Source organism: Pseudorasbora parva, chromosome 14, assembly GCF_024679245.1.
Source record: "Pseudorasbora parva isolate DD20220531a chromosome 14, ASM2467924v1, whole genome shotgun sequence".
NCBI lineage: Eukaryota > Metazoa > Chordata > Actinopteri > Cypriniformes > Gobionidae > Pseudorasbora > Pseudorasbora parva.
Window position 1 is genome coordinate 27,821,895 of NC_090185.1, and position 18,667 is coordinate 27,840,561.

An 18,667-nucleotide genomic window follows, 5' to 3' on the forward strand; every position below is an offset into this window, starting at 1 on the left:
ACAATGATATAATCATACAGTTGAGTCTATTAATTCATATCATCTAACATTTCAGCAAAAAAGCTAAGAAAAAGAACGTTTCATATGCAAATGAGCATTTTACGTGCGCCATTTCATTTTGTGTTCCCAAAGAATATATTGGGGAAAGCTGTAAACAACACGAGGGAAAAATAATGACATAATTCATTTTTGAATGAATCCCTTTAAGTTTGAGGGTGGGGTGGGGGAGAGATTGGGGTACGCAACTACGCATGTCAGTGTACCAGGCTAGGCTGTGCAGTTGCTATGGGATACGTGAAGACGCAACAACAGCACTTCCTGCCTTGACTGTATCATTGTTGCATCGTTAGATACAGCTTTGCGCTGCGAGTATTTTCGAAACGTTCATTTCATTTATGGTTCAAATTTTTGTACAGGTCTGTTCTACTTTAAAATACACAAATAGTCAGTATGGTAGCTCATATTTTCTATAGCCTAATGTAGCCTACTTCACTTTTTATGCGTGTGCTGAATTAAACACATCTGTATGTGATTTATTTGTCCGATCCACAAATGTTTTTTCTCTCCTATATCGCAGGTTCAAGAGTGCAAACATGACAGCAGGTTCAGTGGCAGCACCTCAAATAATTCCCATTCGCATGCCTCCTCCAGGTAAAGCCAAGAATGAGATTGACTCCTGCACTCCTGTTGAGATCAAATCCGGTGAGTCAGAGGTTTTAACACAAGTTTGTCCCTTGCTTTTTGATCTTCATGTGATTAATATTGCATATATTCCAGAATCCTCTGATGTGAGTGTGCTGTACACGCTGGACGGCAGTAAGCCGGAGGCGATGAAGAGGCTGGGCTCTGGTGGCATCACTCTGAAGTTTACTGAACCTATTCACTTGCCTGTGGGAAAAGTGTCCGTGAGAGCCATGGCTGTCACCACGTAGGTACATTTTATGGTATGTTGTTAATATCTTGGCTGGGTGTTTTGTCACCTAAGGGCATTATTATGGCCCAGGGATTGAGTTTTATAAAAACTAACATAAGATATTTATTTTTTTAGATTCTGATTACATTAAAACAGTTTTGGAACATCTTCTCATTTTTTCTTTTGTTACCATGCATTCATTATTTATTTTTATGCTTTTCTAATGTTTTGAATGTCTTGATTTATTGCCCATAACTCTACAGAGCAACTAAGAAGACATGGTGATAGAAAAGATGAGTTAGGAGGAAAAAATATATTTCAGTTATATCTCTCGCAAAAGTATTGCGTTCCCCTTACAAACTTTGCATTTGCTCACAGAATATGTTAGGCCTCTTTTAAAATATTACATTACCTGACAAACTTTGCATACTCTAGCAAAAGTATTGCAGTACCTCAAAAAAGTATTGCATACTCTAGCAAAAAGTATTGCATACTCTAGTTAAAGTTTTGTGTTACCTCACAAAAGTATTGTATACTCTAGCAAAAAGTATACTCTAGCAAAAGTATTCCGTTACCTCACAAAAGTATTTACACCAGTAAAAGTATTGCGTTACCTCACAAAAGTATTGTATACACCAGTAAAAGTATTGCCTTACCTCACAAAAGTATTGTATACACTAGTAAAAGTATTGCGTTACCTCACAAAAGTATTGTGTACACTAGTAAAAGTATTGTGTTACCTCACAAAAGTTTTGTATACACTAGTAAAAGTATTGCGTTACCTCACAAAAGTATTGTGTACACCAGTAAAAGTATTGTGTTACCTCACAAAAGTTTTGTATACACTAGTAAAAGTATTGCGTTACCTCACAAAAGTATTGTATACTCTAGTAAAAGTATTGCGTTACCTCACAAAAGTATTGTATACTCTAGTAAAAGTATTGCGTAACCTTACAAAAGTATTGTATACACCAGTAAAAGTATTGCGTTACCTCACAAAAGTATTGTGTACACTAGTAAAAGTATTGCGTTACCTCACAAAAGTATTATATACACTAGTAAAAGTATTGCGTTACCTCACAAAAGTATTGTATACTCTAGTAAAAGTATTGCGTAACCTTACAAAAGTATTGTATACACCAGTAAAAGTATTGCGTTACCTCACAAAAGTATTGTGTACACTAGTAAAAGTATTGCGTTACCTCACAAAAGTATTATATACACTAGTAAAAGTATTGCGTTACCTCACAAAAGTATTGTGTACACCAGTAAAAGTATTGCGTTACCTCACAAAAGTATTGTGTACACTAGTAAAAGTATTGCGTTACCTCACAAAAGTATTGTATACACTAGTAAAAGTATTGCGTTACCTCACAAAAGTATTGTGTACACCAGTAAAAGTATTGCGTTACCTCACAAAAGTATTGTATACTCTAGTAAAAGTATTGTGTTACCTCACAAAAGTTTTGTATACACCAGTAAAAGTATTGCTTTACCTCAAAAAAGTATTGTATACTCTAGTAAAAGTATTGCGTTACCTTACAAAAGTATTGTGTACACTAGTAAAAGTATTGCGTTACCTCACAAAAGTATTGTGTACACCAGTAAAAGTATTGCGTTACCTCACAAAAGTATTGTGTACACCAGTAAAAGTATTGCGTTACCTCACAAAAGTATTGTGTACACTAGTAAAAGTATTGCGTTACCTCACAGAAGTATTGTGTACACTAGTAAAAGTATTGCGTTACCTCACAAAAGTATTGTATACACCAGTAAAAGTATTGCGTTACCTCACAAAAGTATTGTGTACACCAGTAAAAGTATTGCGTTACCTCACAAAAGTATTTTGTACACTAGTAAAAGTATTGCGTTACCTCACAAAAGTATTGTATACTCTAGTAAAAGTATTGCGTTACCTTACAAAAGTATTGTGTACACTAGTAAAAGTATTGCGTTACCTCACAAAAGTATTGTATACACTAGTAAACGTATTGCGTTACCTCACAAAAGAATTGTGTACACCAGTAAAAGTATTGCGTTACCTCACAAAAGTATTGTGTACACTAGTAAAAGTATTGCGTTACCTCACAAAAGTATTGTGTACACTAGTAAAAGTATTGTGTTACCTCACAAAAGTATTGTATACACTAGTAAACGTATTGCGTTACCTCACAAAAGTATTGTGTACAACAGTAAAAGTATTGCGTTACCTCACAAAAGTATTGTGTACACCAGTAAAAGTATTGCGTTACCTCACAAAAGTATTGTGTACACTAGTAAAAGTATTGTGTTACCTCACAAAAGTATTGTGTACACCAGTAAAAGTATTGCATTACCTCACAAAAGTATTGTATAGTCTAGTAAAAGTATTGCGTTACCTTACAAAAGTATTGTGTACACTAGTAAAAGTATTGCGTTACCTCACAAAAGTATTGTGTACACCAGTAAAAGTATTGCGTTACCTCACAAAAGTATTGTGTACACTAGTAAAAGTATTGTGTTACCTCACAAAAGTATTGTATAGTCTAGTAAAAGTATTGCGTTACCTCACAAAAGAATTGTGTACACCAGTAAAAGTATTGCGTTACCTCACAAAAGTATTGTGTACACTAGTAAAAGTATTGCATTACCTCACAAAAGTATTGTATAGTCTAGTAAAAGTATTGCGTTACCTTACAAAAGTATTGTGTACACTAGTAAAAGTATTGCATTACCTCACAAAAGTATTGTGTACACTAGTAAAAGTATTGCATTACCTCACAAAAGTATTGTGTACACTAGTAAAAGTATTGCATTACCTCACAAAAGTATTGTATAGTCTAGTAAAAGTATTGCGTTACCTTACAAAAGTATTGTGTACACTAGTAAAAGTATTGCGTTACCTCACAAAAGTATTGTGTACACTAGTAAAAGTATTGCGTTACCTCACAAAAGTATTGTGTACACTAGTAAAAGTATTGTGTTACCTCACAAAAGTATTGTATACACTAGTAAACGTATTGCGTTACCTCACAAAAGTATTGTGTACACTAGTAAAAGTATTGCGTTACCTCACAAAAGTATTGTGTACACTAGTAAAAGTATTGCGTTACCTCACAAAAGTATTGTGTACACTAGTAAAAGTATTGTGTTACCTCACAAAAGTATTGTGTACACTAGTAAAAGTATTGCGTTACCTCACAAAAGAATTGTGTACACCAGTAAAAGTATTGCGTTACCTCACAAAAGTATTGTGTACACTAGTAAAAGTATTGCGTTACCTCACAAAAGTATTGTGTACACTAGTAAAAGTATTGTGTTACCTCACAAAAGTATTGTATACACTAGTAAACGTATTGCGTTACCTCACAAAAGTATTGTGTACACTAGTAAAAGTATTGCGTTACCTCACAAAAGTATTGTATACTCTAGTAAAAGTATTGCGTTACCTCACAAAAGTATTGTGTACACCAGTAAAAGTATTGCGTTACCTCACAAAAGTATTGTGTACACCAGTAAAAGTATTGTGTTACCTCACAAAAGTATTGTGTACACCAGTAAAAGTATTGCGTTACCTCACAAAAGTATTGTGTACACTAGTAAAAGTATTGCATTACCTTGACAAACTTTGTGTTAGCCCTCAAAATATTTAAGTGCGCTTTCATAAGTATTGCGTTACCCCGATAAACTTTTCTTTCGGTTGCAACACAAGTTCTCTTGCAAAGGAACTGAAATATATTTTTTCCCTCCCAACTTAATATTTTCTTCATCGTCATGTTGTTCCTTTAAGGGCTCTGTACTATAAGAAGGCATGCCAGATGTTTTCCACAAATAATTTTCTTTTTTTTTCTTTTTCAAAACTGTTTAAAATGTAATTTCCGTAACCAAATGCTATTAAGCATAATACATCATTTAAAATGTGGTGGAAAATTCTGAAAAAATAAATAAGAATCAGAGAATTGTCATGTGATGCATATCCTTTGAGAGTCTTACAAGAGAGTTTATTTTCTAAAAGTGAAAAACACCCAGCAACAAATTGTACCTGAAATTGACCCAAATAATCTTTATCCATTTGAAATGTAATGCAGCGATGGCCGGCAGAGTGCTGTTGTCACCAAGGTTTTCATAGTGGAGCCGCCTGCTTCAGATGAGGATCTGACTGCGGACCAAAAGGGTGACTCTTTGAAGATCAATGGCAAGGATGTCAGTTTTGTTCATTTTTATGGATTCCCCCCATAGTAAGATTCATGTATTTTAGAATATGTATTAAAGAATACTTTATTTTGAACAGGATTCATTAAAGAATTTGAAGGGGAGCGAAAATGGAGCTGGCGTTTCCTCTATTAAATATTTAGGTAAATCATTTGTTCTTGTCAGCGTGCATTTGTCACATATACACACAAATTATAAAAACAAATTTTTGCATAAACAAAATTCAGTTGCATGTCCTTTGACTTTCCTGTGCTATTTTTGCATTCTTTTATTTCAGATATTCCTGGGAGTGACTCTCGCAGAGCTCTGAAAGGCCCTCGATTCCTCTCACAGCGTCTCGGCCCCGGTTCATCTGCACGGCTGACAATTGAAAACACGCAAGTAAAGCTTTACAACATACACAAAACACTCTCCAACAACCCTCACTGTAATGGTGTTCACTGTCATCTCAAGCAGAAAACAGAAGCACATTCTGTTTAATGTTAACATTCTCAATCCCAACAGAACCAGAGTTCAGATGTTGTGGAAAGTCCCTTAAGAAACTTGACAAGCACTCAGATATCACGGATCCAGAGAGAGACAGATTTCCTTAGGTGAGTGAGATGGAGAGAAGTTATTTTGAGCATAAAATTATTTAATTGTTTATATATCTGTAACCCCTTTGGTTCTACTTGCACCGCTCTGAGTGGGATTCGAACCAGCGTTTCAGGCATGGGAGGCAGGTGCGCTAACAAGGACGCTAAAAAAAAACTGCAGCCTATAGTGCACCTCTTGAGGCCAGAGAAGTGAGTTTTACACGCACAACTCTTACCAGCTGGCCTCCGTTACACTCACTCTGCTAAACCTCACTCCCATCTGGGTCACGGCACCAATGTAGCCCTCTTGTTCTATTCACACTAATCCAAGCATGATTCGAATGGGTGTTTTCGGCATGGGAGGTAGGCGCACTAAGAAGGATGCTAAAGGCCTCAGCATCTAATGCACCTCTTGAAGCTTGGGGAGTAAGGTTTACACACACAGCTCTTACTAGCTTGCCTCTGTTACACTCACTCCTCTAAACCTCACTTCCATCTGGCTCACAACACCAACATAACTTCTTCGGTTTTACTCACACTACTCCAAGCGGGATTCAAACTAGTGTCTCCGGCATGAGAGGCAGGTGTACTAACAAGAACGTGCATTTGAGGCCAGTGGAAAGAGGTTTGTGCGCACAGCTCTTACTAGCTGGCCTCGGTTATACTAACCCCACTAAACATCACTCCCATCTGGGTCACGGCACCAACATAACTCCTCCGGTTATAATCGGACCGTTCAACTGTTTTTTCCAGCATGAGAGGCGGGGCACTGACAAGAATGTGTCTCTTGAGGCCAGGGGAGTGAGATTTACACGCACAGCTCATATTGGCTGGCCTCCGTTACACTCACCCCCCTAAACCTTAGTCCCATCTGGGTCACGGCACCAACATAACTCCTCCGGTTCTAATCGGACCGTTCAACTGTTTTTTCCAGCATGAGAGGCGGGGCACTGACAAGAATGTGTCTCTTGAGGCCAGGGGAGTGAGATTTACACGCACAGCTCATACTAGCTGGCCTCCGTTACACTCACCCCCCTAAACCTCACTCCCATCTGGGTCACGGCACCAAAATAACTCCTCCGGTTCCACTTGGACCGCTCCAAGCAGGATTCGAACCGGTATTTCCAGCATTGAAGGTGAGGTACTGACAAGAACATGTCTCTTGAGGCCATGGGAGTGAGATTTACATGCACAGCTCTTGTTGGCTGGCCTCCATTACACTCACCCCCTTAAACTTTCCTCCCATCTGGGTCACGGCACCAACATAACTAGTCCGGTTCCACTCGCAATGCACCAAGCGGGATTCGAATTGGTGTTTCCTGCATAGAAGTTAGAGGCACTAACAAGGACGTGCCTATTGAGGCCAGGGGAGTGAGATTTACACACACAGCTCTTATTAGCTGGCCTTGTTACATACATGCATACTGTACATACATGTATTAATTATTAAATAATTTCATGCTCAAAATAACAAGTTTTTTGTTACATTTTATAGGGTAAATTTTTTTGTTATAAAACATAAAATGAACTTTTTTGCTACATTTAAACTTTTTGTTACAAGTCACAGGATCCTTCAGAAATGATTCTAATATGCTGATTTGATGCTCAATTATTAGAAAATATTAGTGGTGCTCAATTACTAATAATGTTTCATGTTATTATCAATGTTGAAATATGTTATAATTTTTTTCAGGATTCTTTGATGAATATTATAATGTGTGTGTGTGTGTGTGTGTGTGTGTATTATATATTATAACTTTCTGAAGATGTCCAAAGTGCCTGAATCATCGCCCTTCAGACCCTTTTGCCCGATTCTGTCTGCACTGTGGATCACCAGTACCCCCAATACCTGGTCAAAGACTCCCCCCTACTGAAGGAGGACAGGTAATATGTACTTTGTTACTACACAATACTGTGAATTTCAGATCATCAGTAATCATTTACCAATAATATGAGCATCAGCTGTGCTTTTTCACAGATGGGTCTATGTGTGCACTGTAAAACCATGGTGCCTCTCAATACGGCCACATGCGTGGTGTGCGAGTCTCCATTGGCTGAACAACTGCAGCCACAGGCTAGTCTGAGACTACAGGTAAATGTCTGTCTGGAGTGGATCACTCATGAGTCAATTAAATGTATTCATTAAATCGATTCAGTATATTATATCACTATTTTTCTAGGATAAGTTAATCTGTGGCTCGTGTGGGACAGGAAACCCGTCTCACATCACACACTGTGTCACTTGTGAATCCCAGCTGCTTCAGCAAACCACAGTAAGAGCCAGGAATCAGCATACTCTCCTTAGCCACTCAGAAGTCTGCTGAATCATTACTAACATTGTGATAGGACACTACAGTGGTTATAATAGTGCTTTCTCATTCCACAGCCCATTTTAAGTGGACAGAGAGCTGCACCTGTACCCAGTTCACAGGGCAAAATGGTCTCCTGCTCCAAGTGCTATAGAGTCAACCACTCAGATGCTCGATTCTGTGACTGGTGTGGTGCAAAGGTGACAAACTTGATGTCCCATTTTTTAGTTCATTTGTAAATTCAATGTGTGAGGTTTCCGGTGTCATCCGCTTCCAGATTTTTTTAGCTGTACAAAACAACTCGTAACCCTGCTTGATATTGCAGTCATAAGCATACTATACTGGTTTGAAACACAGTTTACTGCATTTAAAATGTTCTAGCTATGTACTCTATGTCCTTTTCAAACTGTTTTTCTCACAGAATTTTTTTTCCCACCAGACTATTAAGTGTAAATTATAATATGGAGATTTTTTAATCAACATATCATTGTGTATACTTGACAAAATTTGTACTATACAAACAAAATGCTGTGTGGTTTTGTGTTTATACATGCAGCCCGGCCACAAAGCCAGCTCTGTGATATGTTCTCAGTGTGGAGCTAGCTGCCACCCATACTCTAATTACTGCGGAGGCTGTGGTGTCTTCCTGGACGGCCCACCCAGGACGCCCTCACAAGTAAACCAAGGACAGGACACACAGGAAGCTGATCTGGTACAGTACACGTCCTGTTTGGTGCTCATAAAAAAACGACAGTATTATATCATCCTCTCTCTCGTTCTTTCTCATATAGTCCTCAGCCACCTGGCAGGCGGTTCCTGTGCCTGAATCTACAACCGTGCCTCCAGCTGGGGGTTTGCGCATGTGTGCAGATGCACAGACGCAGACAGTGGGGCTGTTTTTCCCATCCAACACTGAGCTGAAAAAACGGAGCCAACAGAGGGAGGCGGAGCTTAGCAGACAGGAACAGATGAGTGACAGGAAGCCCCTTCTCACTGCCATTAGTCCAGGCCGAGGTAGGCTTCTATACGATATTATTTTTTTAAACCTTTAATCCATGAATGTTTCCCCAATCATTCTTACATATTCGGGTCTTTAGAGACCCGGATCTCTGTCTTGCATGTGTGTATCTCTACCTGCCGTGATAATATAAAACTCTCCTGATGTTAGAGTAACAATTACAGAAGAATAAAATAAAGTATATTTCGGTACCTTATGGAGCTTGGAAGGGTTCAGTTTGATCAGATGTTTTATACCATCATCACCGTCCCCATCAGAGCTTATTTCCCAGTACATTCAGAATCTGCCTCATATTCGCCATCTCAAACATATTCTCTAAATTATCATTTTCTAGCCTGACCTGGTCATACTCAATTCTAGTCAGAATATGAGTCTGAAACTGCTCCATTGGGCTGTGATTATGGGGCGTGTTTCAACCGAACCAGGAAAGACATCAACTGGATAGACCTACAACCAATCAGAGCAACGAAGCGAAGCATTGTCAAATGTCAACAGATAGAGCTCAACTGCACTGTGTTGCCAAGTCCGCGTTTTTTCCCACAGTTGTTTTATATGTCCAAGGGTTGAAGCGAAGTGTTATGTAATATATAGACCCATAATTGCGAATTTTAGCAGGCAATCTTGTCAAAATAACACACATTTTACCCCCAAACACCATTTTTCCCCCGATGAACCCCCTGAGAAGCTATTATTTAGGGCTGATTTTGTCAAAATAAAAACTTGGCAACCCTGTCTGCAACACGCGCTGGAATAAACGATCTTAGCCGGTGTTATAAGAAAATAAAAGAATTTAATGATATACAGAGTCCTTACCCAACATGATCATCATCTTTGAGAGAAATTAGGAAGGTAAATGCATACAAACAAGCTCTCCGTTTAGGATTCGAGTAAATATAATCCAAGCCCCTTTGATGACGTGCATTATTGCGTTACTGTTTATTATCTGTCCGTCATCGTCTAAAGCCCGCCCTGATGATCTCATTGGTCCGAACAGTTTCTCTTTGGAGATAATTACTCCTCTATGGAGCGATGCCAGACCGAACTCACCGTCCTAAAAAAATTGTAGGCGGGGCTAAGAGCTTAATCATCTTCAAAATCAATATTTTGATCGCTTACAGCTTCTTCATTCTTTGTTTCAAGCTTTGCTGATGATACTTCTTATTTGGAAGCACTTCTATTTCCTGCCCACGGTAACGATGAAGGTAAAATGATGCACAGCAGTCCAGTGCTAAAGGGTGGAGCTAGACTCAATGCAGAACGTTGATTGGTTGACAGAGAATCGTCACTTGTGCATGCTTTTTTTTCGTCTGTGTTTTTTCTTGCAGCCTTAGCTCAAACAAAGTGTGTCTTCTTCTCCTTCTTTATCTGCTTATCCCCAGGGCATCAAAGTTGTAGGTGTGTTAGTTTCTTTAGTTGAACACAAATGAAGATTTTTAACTCCAACCGTTGTTCGTATAATGCATGTCAATGGGGTGTAATTCTATGAGAGTAAAAAACACATAGACATACAAATCCATATTAAACTCTGCGGCTCGTGGCGACACACTGATGTCTTAGGACACGAAATGATCGGTTTCTGCGAGAAACCGATTAGTATGTATGTAATTTTTGTACCTCATAGTAGACGAATCTCGTCGAATATTCCCAACGCCATTACTTCCGTCAAGAAAGGTCAGAAACCCGACATGATCATAGACATATTTTTACAGAGATGCCTCATTCCACTGATCCGCACTGGCACTAAGGAGTATATATATATATATATATATATATATATATATACAGGGCTTGACATTAACACCCGCCAACCCGCCAAATGCGGGTAGATTTCAGCTGTGGCGGCAGCCACTCCCACTAGCCACCTTGGCGGGTTGAAAATAACTTACAGCTAAATGAAATGCCAAGACCGTCGTATCACAAAATTGGCTACAATTCCAATACAATTCTTTATACTTAGTGATGGCGAGATAGGCGGAATCGCGCTGAATGACACACAACAAAAGCGCTCTCTCGCGTGCGCGCTCTCGCCGTGCGCTCTCTATCGCACGCGTGATCAGTTCTCCCTGCTCCTGAATAGTCAAATACACGCGCACACTGATGTCAAAATGTCCATCGCATGAACACAGTCGGTTATGGCTTAAGTGTACGTAAACAGGTGGGTAATAACTATATGTGTCACAAATATTACATCCATGCATTCAGGAGCCCAATTAAATCAGTCATTAATGTTAAGCAAACAACTACAGATGTTAAATAAATGTATACATGTTAAATAAATATGTAATAGTATCTGAATTTTTATTTTATTTTGTATTTACTATTGTTTTTGTAATTTGCTTAGGGTATTTTTTAATATATATATATATATATATATATATATATATATATATATATATATATATATATATATATATATATATATATATATATATATAGCATAACTAAAATAACTCATAGCCTATCATATTACATTTTTCAAATGTATTATTATATTGCCCACCCCTTGCCCACCTGCACATCCCAGCTGATATACAATGTAGTCTTGATTTGGGGGTCACTCTGCATTTGAAAGTTTGAAAGGGTTTTAAATCTTCTAAATCAAGTAAAATGACTCAAAATCAAGTAATTTATATATGCCAAAGTCAACTTTAAACATATACAATGTAATTTCCAAACAGCAAAATTGTGGCCAGTGAAAATGCTGAGTGGCTAGTAACTTTGGAAAACGACTAGCCACAGTGGCTGGTGAGCAAAAAAGTTAATGTCAAGACCTGTGTATATATATATATATATATATATATATATATATATATATATATATATATATATATATATATATATATATATATATATATATATATATATATATATATTTATATATTTATATATTTATATATGATCGCGTCAAGATTTTGACCTTCAACGGAAGTAATGGCGCTGGGCAATAGTAGATGAGAGTTGTCTGAAATTATCTAAAAAATTACAAATACTGATCTCACGGAAACCGATCATTTTGTGTCTTAAGACATCAATGTGTAGTCATGAGCCACAGGGTTTAATATGGATATATGTTTATATATATATATATATATATATATATATATATATATATATATATATATATATATATATATATATATATATACCGTATATATGTGTGTGTGTTTTTTTAAATACACCCCATTGACATGCATTATACGAGCAACAGTTGGAGTTAAAAATCTTCATTTGTGTTCTACTGAAGAAACAAACACACCTACATGTTTGATGCACTGGGGGTAAGCAGATAAACATAACATTTTAATTTTTTAATTATTGATTTTTGGGTTGAACTATCCCTTTAATAAAATCTGGCTTGTTTATTGAACCAATCAGATAAGAGTAAATCGAGAGTCAGCGAGAAGTTCATTTGATTGGCTACAATAAGAAGGTGGACATACTTGCAAAGAATCGTGCCAAAACTGTAAGTGCAGCTATAAGAAAGACAGAACTGTACAAATCGGTTTATTTCGGGAACTTTTTTGCCTTTCATGCACAAGAAGTCATTTAGACATTTGCAACAGTCGATTTTGTACACAAAGGTTGAATTCATGCAGTCAATCTGTTTTGCAGTTCCTGAAGCTGTTGTTTTCATTTGCAAATCAATGTTCGCTTGCAATGCTTTTGCATAATTTTTACCTTCATAGAAAGATCTCTTCTTCATTGTGTGTGAGGCATTGCCACTTTGTGGAATAATGCTGAATTGCACTTATTTAGTCAAAGATTCAATTATTGTTGTTCAATTAACTGTTACACACCCTTTTACAAAAAAAAAAAAAATGAAATGAATGAATGAATGAAAGAATGAATGAATGGGAAAACAGGCATTCTTTATAATTTTATCATAGTTTTCTTGTTATAATGTTTAAAAAAAAAAAAAGAATGTGGAAGGAGGGTAGTGAATGACATCCGGGTTCACTAAAGAAAAAGGCGCTTGACAAATATGCATGACGTTTGAATTTTTATTTTAATGTATGAATAATTCAGGGTTCTGGAGGAAGCAGCTGGATCACATCTGCGCTCATCTGCGCAGTTACACTCAGAATAATAACGAGTTCAGAGCTCTGATTGGAGAACCTCGGCTGGGCAGAGTAGGACCACTCAAAGTTATACATTTTTATAAAAAAATATTTACATATATTCCTGCAATGTATTTATTTACTTACAGTATCTACTATTGTTGCAATTAATGTCATACTTTTTTTATTTATTTTTTATTTCTGTATTATTATTATTATTATTATTAGTCGGCATTTGCATATCCTGAACGTGTTTTTGTCAATCTGCTCTCTAGATGATCTCTGCTGTTATTCAGGAGGACAGCTATGAAGTCAGTCTGCGCATCAATTTCATCAGTGCGTCACCGGAGGGATCCAGGGTAAACACTGAAGAGTCTGAATAGTCTCTTGAGCACTGCAGGCTTTTCAGCGTGTGTGATCATATTTGTGTTGTCTTTTTCCAGTCGTCTTCTGCAGGACAGCAGAGCCGATCTGTGGGATCAGAGAGTCAGAACCTCAGTGCCGTGACAGAAGGCAGTAATTCAGCCAGCCCGGGTACAAACACGTTTGGTTTTCTGTCATGATGGGGCCTTTACATTGGCTTCTTCTGCTGTTGTACTGTTGTACTTCTCTAACTAGTGATATTTTCTATTGCTTACTAAGCTTCAATCAAATGTCATCGCTCAACTGAAAAAGAAAACTTTGAATGCGTTTTGGGGGCCTGAAAACGCAAACTGTTTTTAATGTGTTTGGTTTTTTAAATAATACCATTATCGTCTCTGTGGAAACTACAAAAACATGATTTTGCGGAAAACAGTGACGGCATGCGCATATATGTTACACGTTCAGTCTCTGTGTGTAGTGTTTATTTACACAGTCGCATCGCCACCTACTGGCCTGGCATGAATAAAGCAGCATTTTAAAGGGTAAGTTCACCCAAAAATGAAAATTATTTCATTAATTACTCACCCTCATGTCGTTGGACACCCGTAAGACCTTCGTTCATCTTCATATTTTTGTTGAAAGCTGATGGCTGAGAAAGGCTTCAAGAAAGGCCTCCATTGGCATTCAGTACATTCCCACTCACAAGACCCATGAAGGCACTAAACACATCGATACAAAGTCCATCTCACTACAGTGGCTGTACAATAATTTTACGATGCAACGAAAATAGTTATTGTGCGCACAAAAATCTAAATAATTACTTTATCCACCAAGTTATTGTCTTTCGTGTAGGTCTCGGACGTGAACTCACGCGATAGTGGCGCTCCTCCTCTTCCGGGTCATCTATCTGAACGGCGGATCTGCGTCATATTCTCGCGCATGCGTCGAGTTCATGTCAATAACCTGGTGGATAAAGTCGTTATTTTGATTTTTGTGCGCACAATAACTATTTTCATCGCATTGTAACATTATTGTACAGCCACTGTAGTGAGATGGACTTTGTCTTTAGACCCTTTATGGGTCTTTTGAGTGTGAATGTACTGAATCCCAATGGAGGCCTTTCTGAAGCCTTTCTCAGCCATCAGCTTTCAACAAAAATATCTTCATTTGTGTTCTGAAGATGAATGAAGGTCTTACAGGTGTCCAACGACATGAGGGTGAGTAATTAATTAAATCATTTTCATTTTTGGGTGAACCAACCATTTAAGTTGTTTTCACAGATCTGTGGGAACAGGGCTTTTTTTGACAATGTTGTCATCTGTAGGTGAAAACACACAACAACTTTTCAATTTTTAGTACATTGTTGTCATGTAAGCATACCCTAAGACACTGTATTATGTGGTATATTTATTAAGTGATTGTCATGGTGATGCCTTTGACTGGCCCTATTTATTTAACAACTTAATCATGTAAGAGAAATATTAAAAAAATATTATTATCGTTATAAAAATTAAAAAATAGAATAATTTACATCATGATTAATAATATATTAGCCCTTGTAATATTTAATAATACTTTAATATGTTCATTAAACTATTTTTCTGATGGGACAGATTGACCCCTATTACTTTAGAACTTAAATGTTTTTATTATTAATATTTTTAACTATTAATGCAATTTTTGTTATTAAAAAATACATATATTTTTAAATGATATAAATGATTATTAATCATTTAGTGATCTTATTTATAATAAAAAAAAGATATTAATCATTTACTATGTTTATTTTTTATTTATGTTTATTTAATTATTTATTATATATTCCTTGTGGAGACTGTTGACTGGTTATATTATTTTAACTTGGTTATTAACACTTTTAGTTTTTTTAAACTAATATTAGTAAATAATTCAAATTAATAATTTAAACAAATAAATATCACTTGAGTAAAAATAAACACTTAAGAACTAAATTATTTTCACTATTAACAGTTGTAATTATTAATACCATTTTAATTATAATACATATACTTTTAAATAATAGTGATTTTTTTATTATTAATCATCATTTGATTATATAAACAATATAAATAAAATACATGTCAAAATATTTATTAATAATAAATAATAATTACCATGCAATTGTTTCTCTTGCTACTACTTAATAAGTGATTTACCATTTATTATTAAAAAAATGATCAAAGTGCTAATTATTTCCGTGTGTCATTTTTTGTTTGTACAGAGAGTAACATTAATACAGCAGGATCCTCAGCCAAAAAAAAGAAGCAGAAAAAGATCTGGACCTCAGACGCTACAGAAAAGCAGTCAGTCAGTATCACACACAATACACTGACATAATAACCATTTTTATTTTTAAGACAAATACATTTTTAATCAGGATGGTTTATGTCTTTCTCAGGAGTCTAAAGACAGTGTTCTCCTTAAGGAGGTGGGACCTGAGGGGCGGGGCCGGATCTCAATGGTGCAGCAGTTATTGGAGGAGGTGAGGCTAAAGAACCAATTACAGCACTCCAAACAACAGCGAAGTTCATAGCTTCAGATGACTTAGGGCCAGATTTACTAACAGCTTGCGCCAGCGCAAACCCTCTTTTGGCGTTAAAAAACTACTGTCAGGATTTACTAAATACACTCAGTGATAAATCAGCGTTGAAAAGGTGTGGACAGGGTTATTTTTGCGGCTCAACTTATTGTATATGCATTTGTAGGAGTTTCCCTTTCAGACGCAAAATTATGGGAGAAGTATTTAAATGAATCACACAAGGTGATTTACTAAGCTTTGCGCTCGTCAATTTACTGGTGTTTGCGCCATTATTTCCCGCCCAAAAAAGCACATCTTGAACCAGAAGATAACTGGTAGATTGTGTTGATCTTTAATGGAAATGATCCGGCTGAGTCTGTGTTCTTTAATTTGTCAGTAGATCACATGCAGAACTTTCCACTGCTTTTATGGAATTGCGCTCTCATGATATTTAAAGCTTCTCTGTTTAAAGCTGGACCTTAAGGTGCAATCACAATTACCTTTTCATTAGGAGAAATCCAGAAAAATCTGGATTTTTTAAATAATCTTCCAATTGCAAGAAATAAAGTCTGAATTACGAAATGCAATTGAGTTAGTTATTTAGTCCGAATTATGAGATATAAACTTGGAATTGCGAGAGGAATCTTTAAATCTCAGAAGTCAGACTTTTTTTCTTGCATTTGAGTATATCTCGCTATTTTAACTGTATAACTCATATAGACTATATCTACTGTAGCAATTCTAAGATTGTTTTTGCTGTTGTGCTCTGTGTTCTTTGGTGAGAACTAAACAAATATTTAATTTCTAAATTAGAAATTTCTCGTTAGAAATGACATCAGAAGTAAAAAAGTTGGTAAAAAATGTACATATACACACAAACTGCCCAGCAAGCACAACTTTCGAACGCCATCTTTCTTTTTCTAGCTCAACTGTCACTGAATGGAACGCACAGGATTGTGGGATATCAAATGCAGTGAAGGATGCATCTATGCTGCCTTCAAAAATCAATCAGATTAAGGTCTCTCAGGAGGCAGGAAGTAAAGCTAACATTGGATTTGAATGTGCCTTTATGCCTTCCTGCCTAATGTGTCCTCAAAAGGAAGCATTTCACAGGTTTCGGACGCTGCCGTAGTGTCTATTTACACTCTACCTGCCATGTTGGCAGAGGCTGTTTACACTAGCTCCGCCCACTGACGTCTGGTTGGGTCAGAAAAATTGACGGAAGTTGCTGGATTGTTAACAGCAGCAATAGTGTAGTGAGTTTGAATCCGCCTTTTGAACTCGTTTGCATTTATTTTAAATAAACAAATTAAGAAAATATTTGAACAGTGGAAATAAAGTGGAAAGTGTCACTATGTATACGTTTAGCATCTAATTACTTTTTACACAAATTGCTAAGAAAATACTGCTCTTTTTACAGTGTGAACAGAATCTATTGCTATATAAACTTTGTGCAAATGGCGGCCGCCTTTAAATGAGGGTGTGTCTCTACAGGGTGCTGATCCAGCATGTTTGGGAAGTGATGGGCGTCCTGTTTTGGTTGCTGCAGTGCTAAATGGGCATCACGATGTCATTCCTGTGCTGGTTCAGAGAGAAGCCGACGTTAACCAAGCATCTGGACCGTGAGTTTGGAAACAAGCTTCAAGCTCCTTTTGATATGTCCTGTAATAATTTGTGTTTTTATCATCTGCGTGGGTCGCAGGTTGAATAACACGGCCCTGCATGAGGCTGCGGCTCTGGGAAATGAAGGTCTGAAGAGCGTTGAGATACTCCTGGGGTGAGAATCGCAAACAGCAATGGTGTTAAAGTTACAAAGGCTTGTTTTAAAAAATATCCTGCTGTTACATAGGTGTAACGCAAGTATCAGAAAGCAGAACGATCGGGGACAGACGCCGTATGATGTTGCCGTGGCCACCGGAAGCAGCTCTGTGGTCTCTCTAATGGCCGCTCACATGGGACAGGGTCTGCTACAGCGCCACACCAAGGCCAGGAGCGCGTCTGGACTGGATACGTTCTCATGAGACAATCCACATCGCACTCAAACCAAATCTCATCAGCACCACATACAGTACTTCGGGAGATTTTTTTAGTTTCTCCTTCAAAATTTTCACCTCACCAGCAAAACTGACATGTTGAAACAAAATGATTGCTTATTACAGCCATATGGACCAAACATTTATCATGGATGCAAAATTCTTATTTCTAATTATACTTGGTGTAATTTTATCATTTTGAATCAATGTGTGATTTCCTGATTGTCACTGTTTATAATAAATATGTTGATTAAATCAATGCATTATTCAGTAGTTCTAGCATTTCTCTTCTTCAAGAACCGATAACACAAAGGTGTTAATGTGGGGTCACATTACCTACATTTTGTTTGTAGCAAAAAAGGTCTATTGACATTACTGTATGTATGAAGCACAGCACCTACACAGATTTCTGTTGGTTAAAGGGTTTGTTCACCCAAAAATGAAAATTCTGAGATCTTTTTGATGAAATCTTAGAGATTTCTATCCATCCATAGACAACTACCACTTTGATGCTTACAAAAAGTTCATAAAGAGATCGTAAAAGTAATCCATATGAATTGAGCGGTTTAGTCCAAATACACAAAGAGACTTGATCGCTTTTTATGATGGACAGATTGAACATTTATTCACATATAAACACTGATCAGCAAACATAAACGGAAGCTCAACAG

General features: G+C 36.9%; 1 protein-coding gene across 2 annotated transcripts; it reads left to right on the forward strand.

Annotated features, from left to right (window-relative positions):
* Positions 1–289: 289 nt before the first annotated feature.
* On the forward strand, positions 290–18,255 carry dzank1 (double zinc ribbon and ankyrin repeat domains 1). Of its 2 annotated transcripts, XM_067414861.1 has the most exons (21): positions 290–416; positions 578–702; positions 778–928; positions 4,981–5,095; positions 5,184–5,247; positions 5,382–5,485; positions 5,609–5,697; positions 7,446–7,563; positions 7,658–7,771; positions 7,860–7,952; positions 8,066–8,188; positions 8,545–8,700; positions 8,780–9,002; positions 13,033–13,136; positions 13,340–13,423; positions 13,508–13,598; positions 15,667–15,752; positions 15,844–15,927; positions 17,458–17,585; positions 17,666–17,740; positions 17,813–18,255. In XM_067414861.1, exons 2-21 carry the CDS (start codon positions 594–596, stop codon positions 17,982–17,984), a joined length of 2,283 nt encoding a protein of 760 aa, XP_067270962.1. In that variant the 5' UTR covers positions 290–416; positions 578–593; the 3' UTR covers positions 17,985–18,255. The 2 variants fall into 2 exon arrangements, with proteins under 2 accessions (XP_067270962.1, XP_067270963.1); XM_067414862.1 differs by lacking the exons at positions 290–416; positions 578–702 and having other exon boundaries at positions 788–944; positions 4,994–5,095.
* The last annotated feature ends 412 nt before the right edge of the window (positions 18,256–18,667 follow it).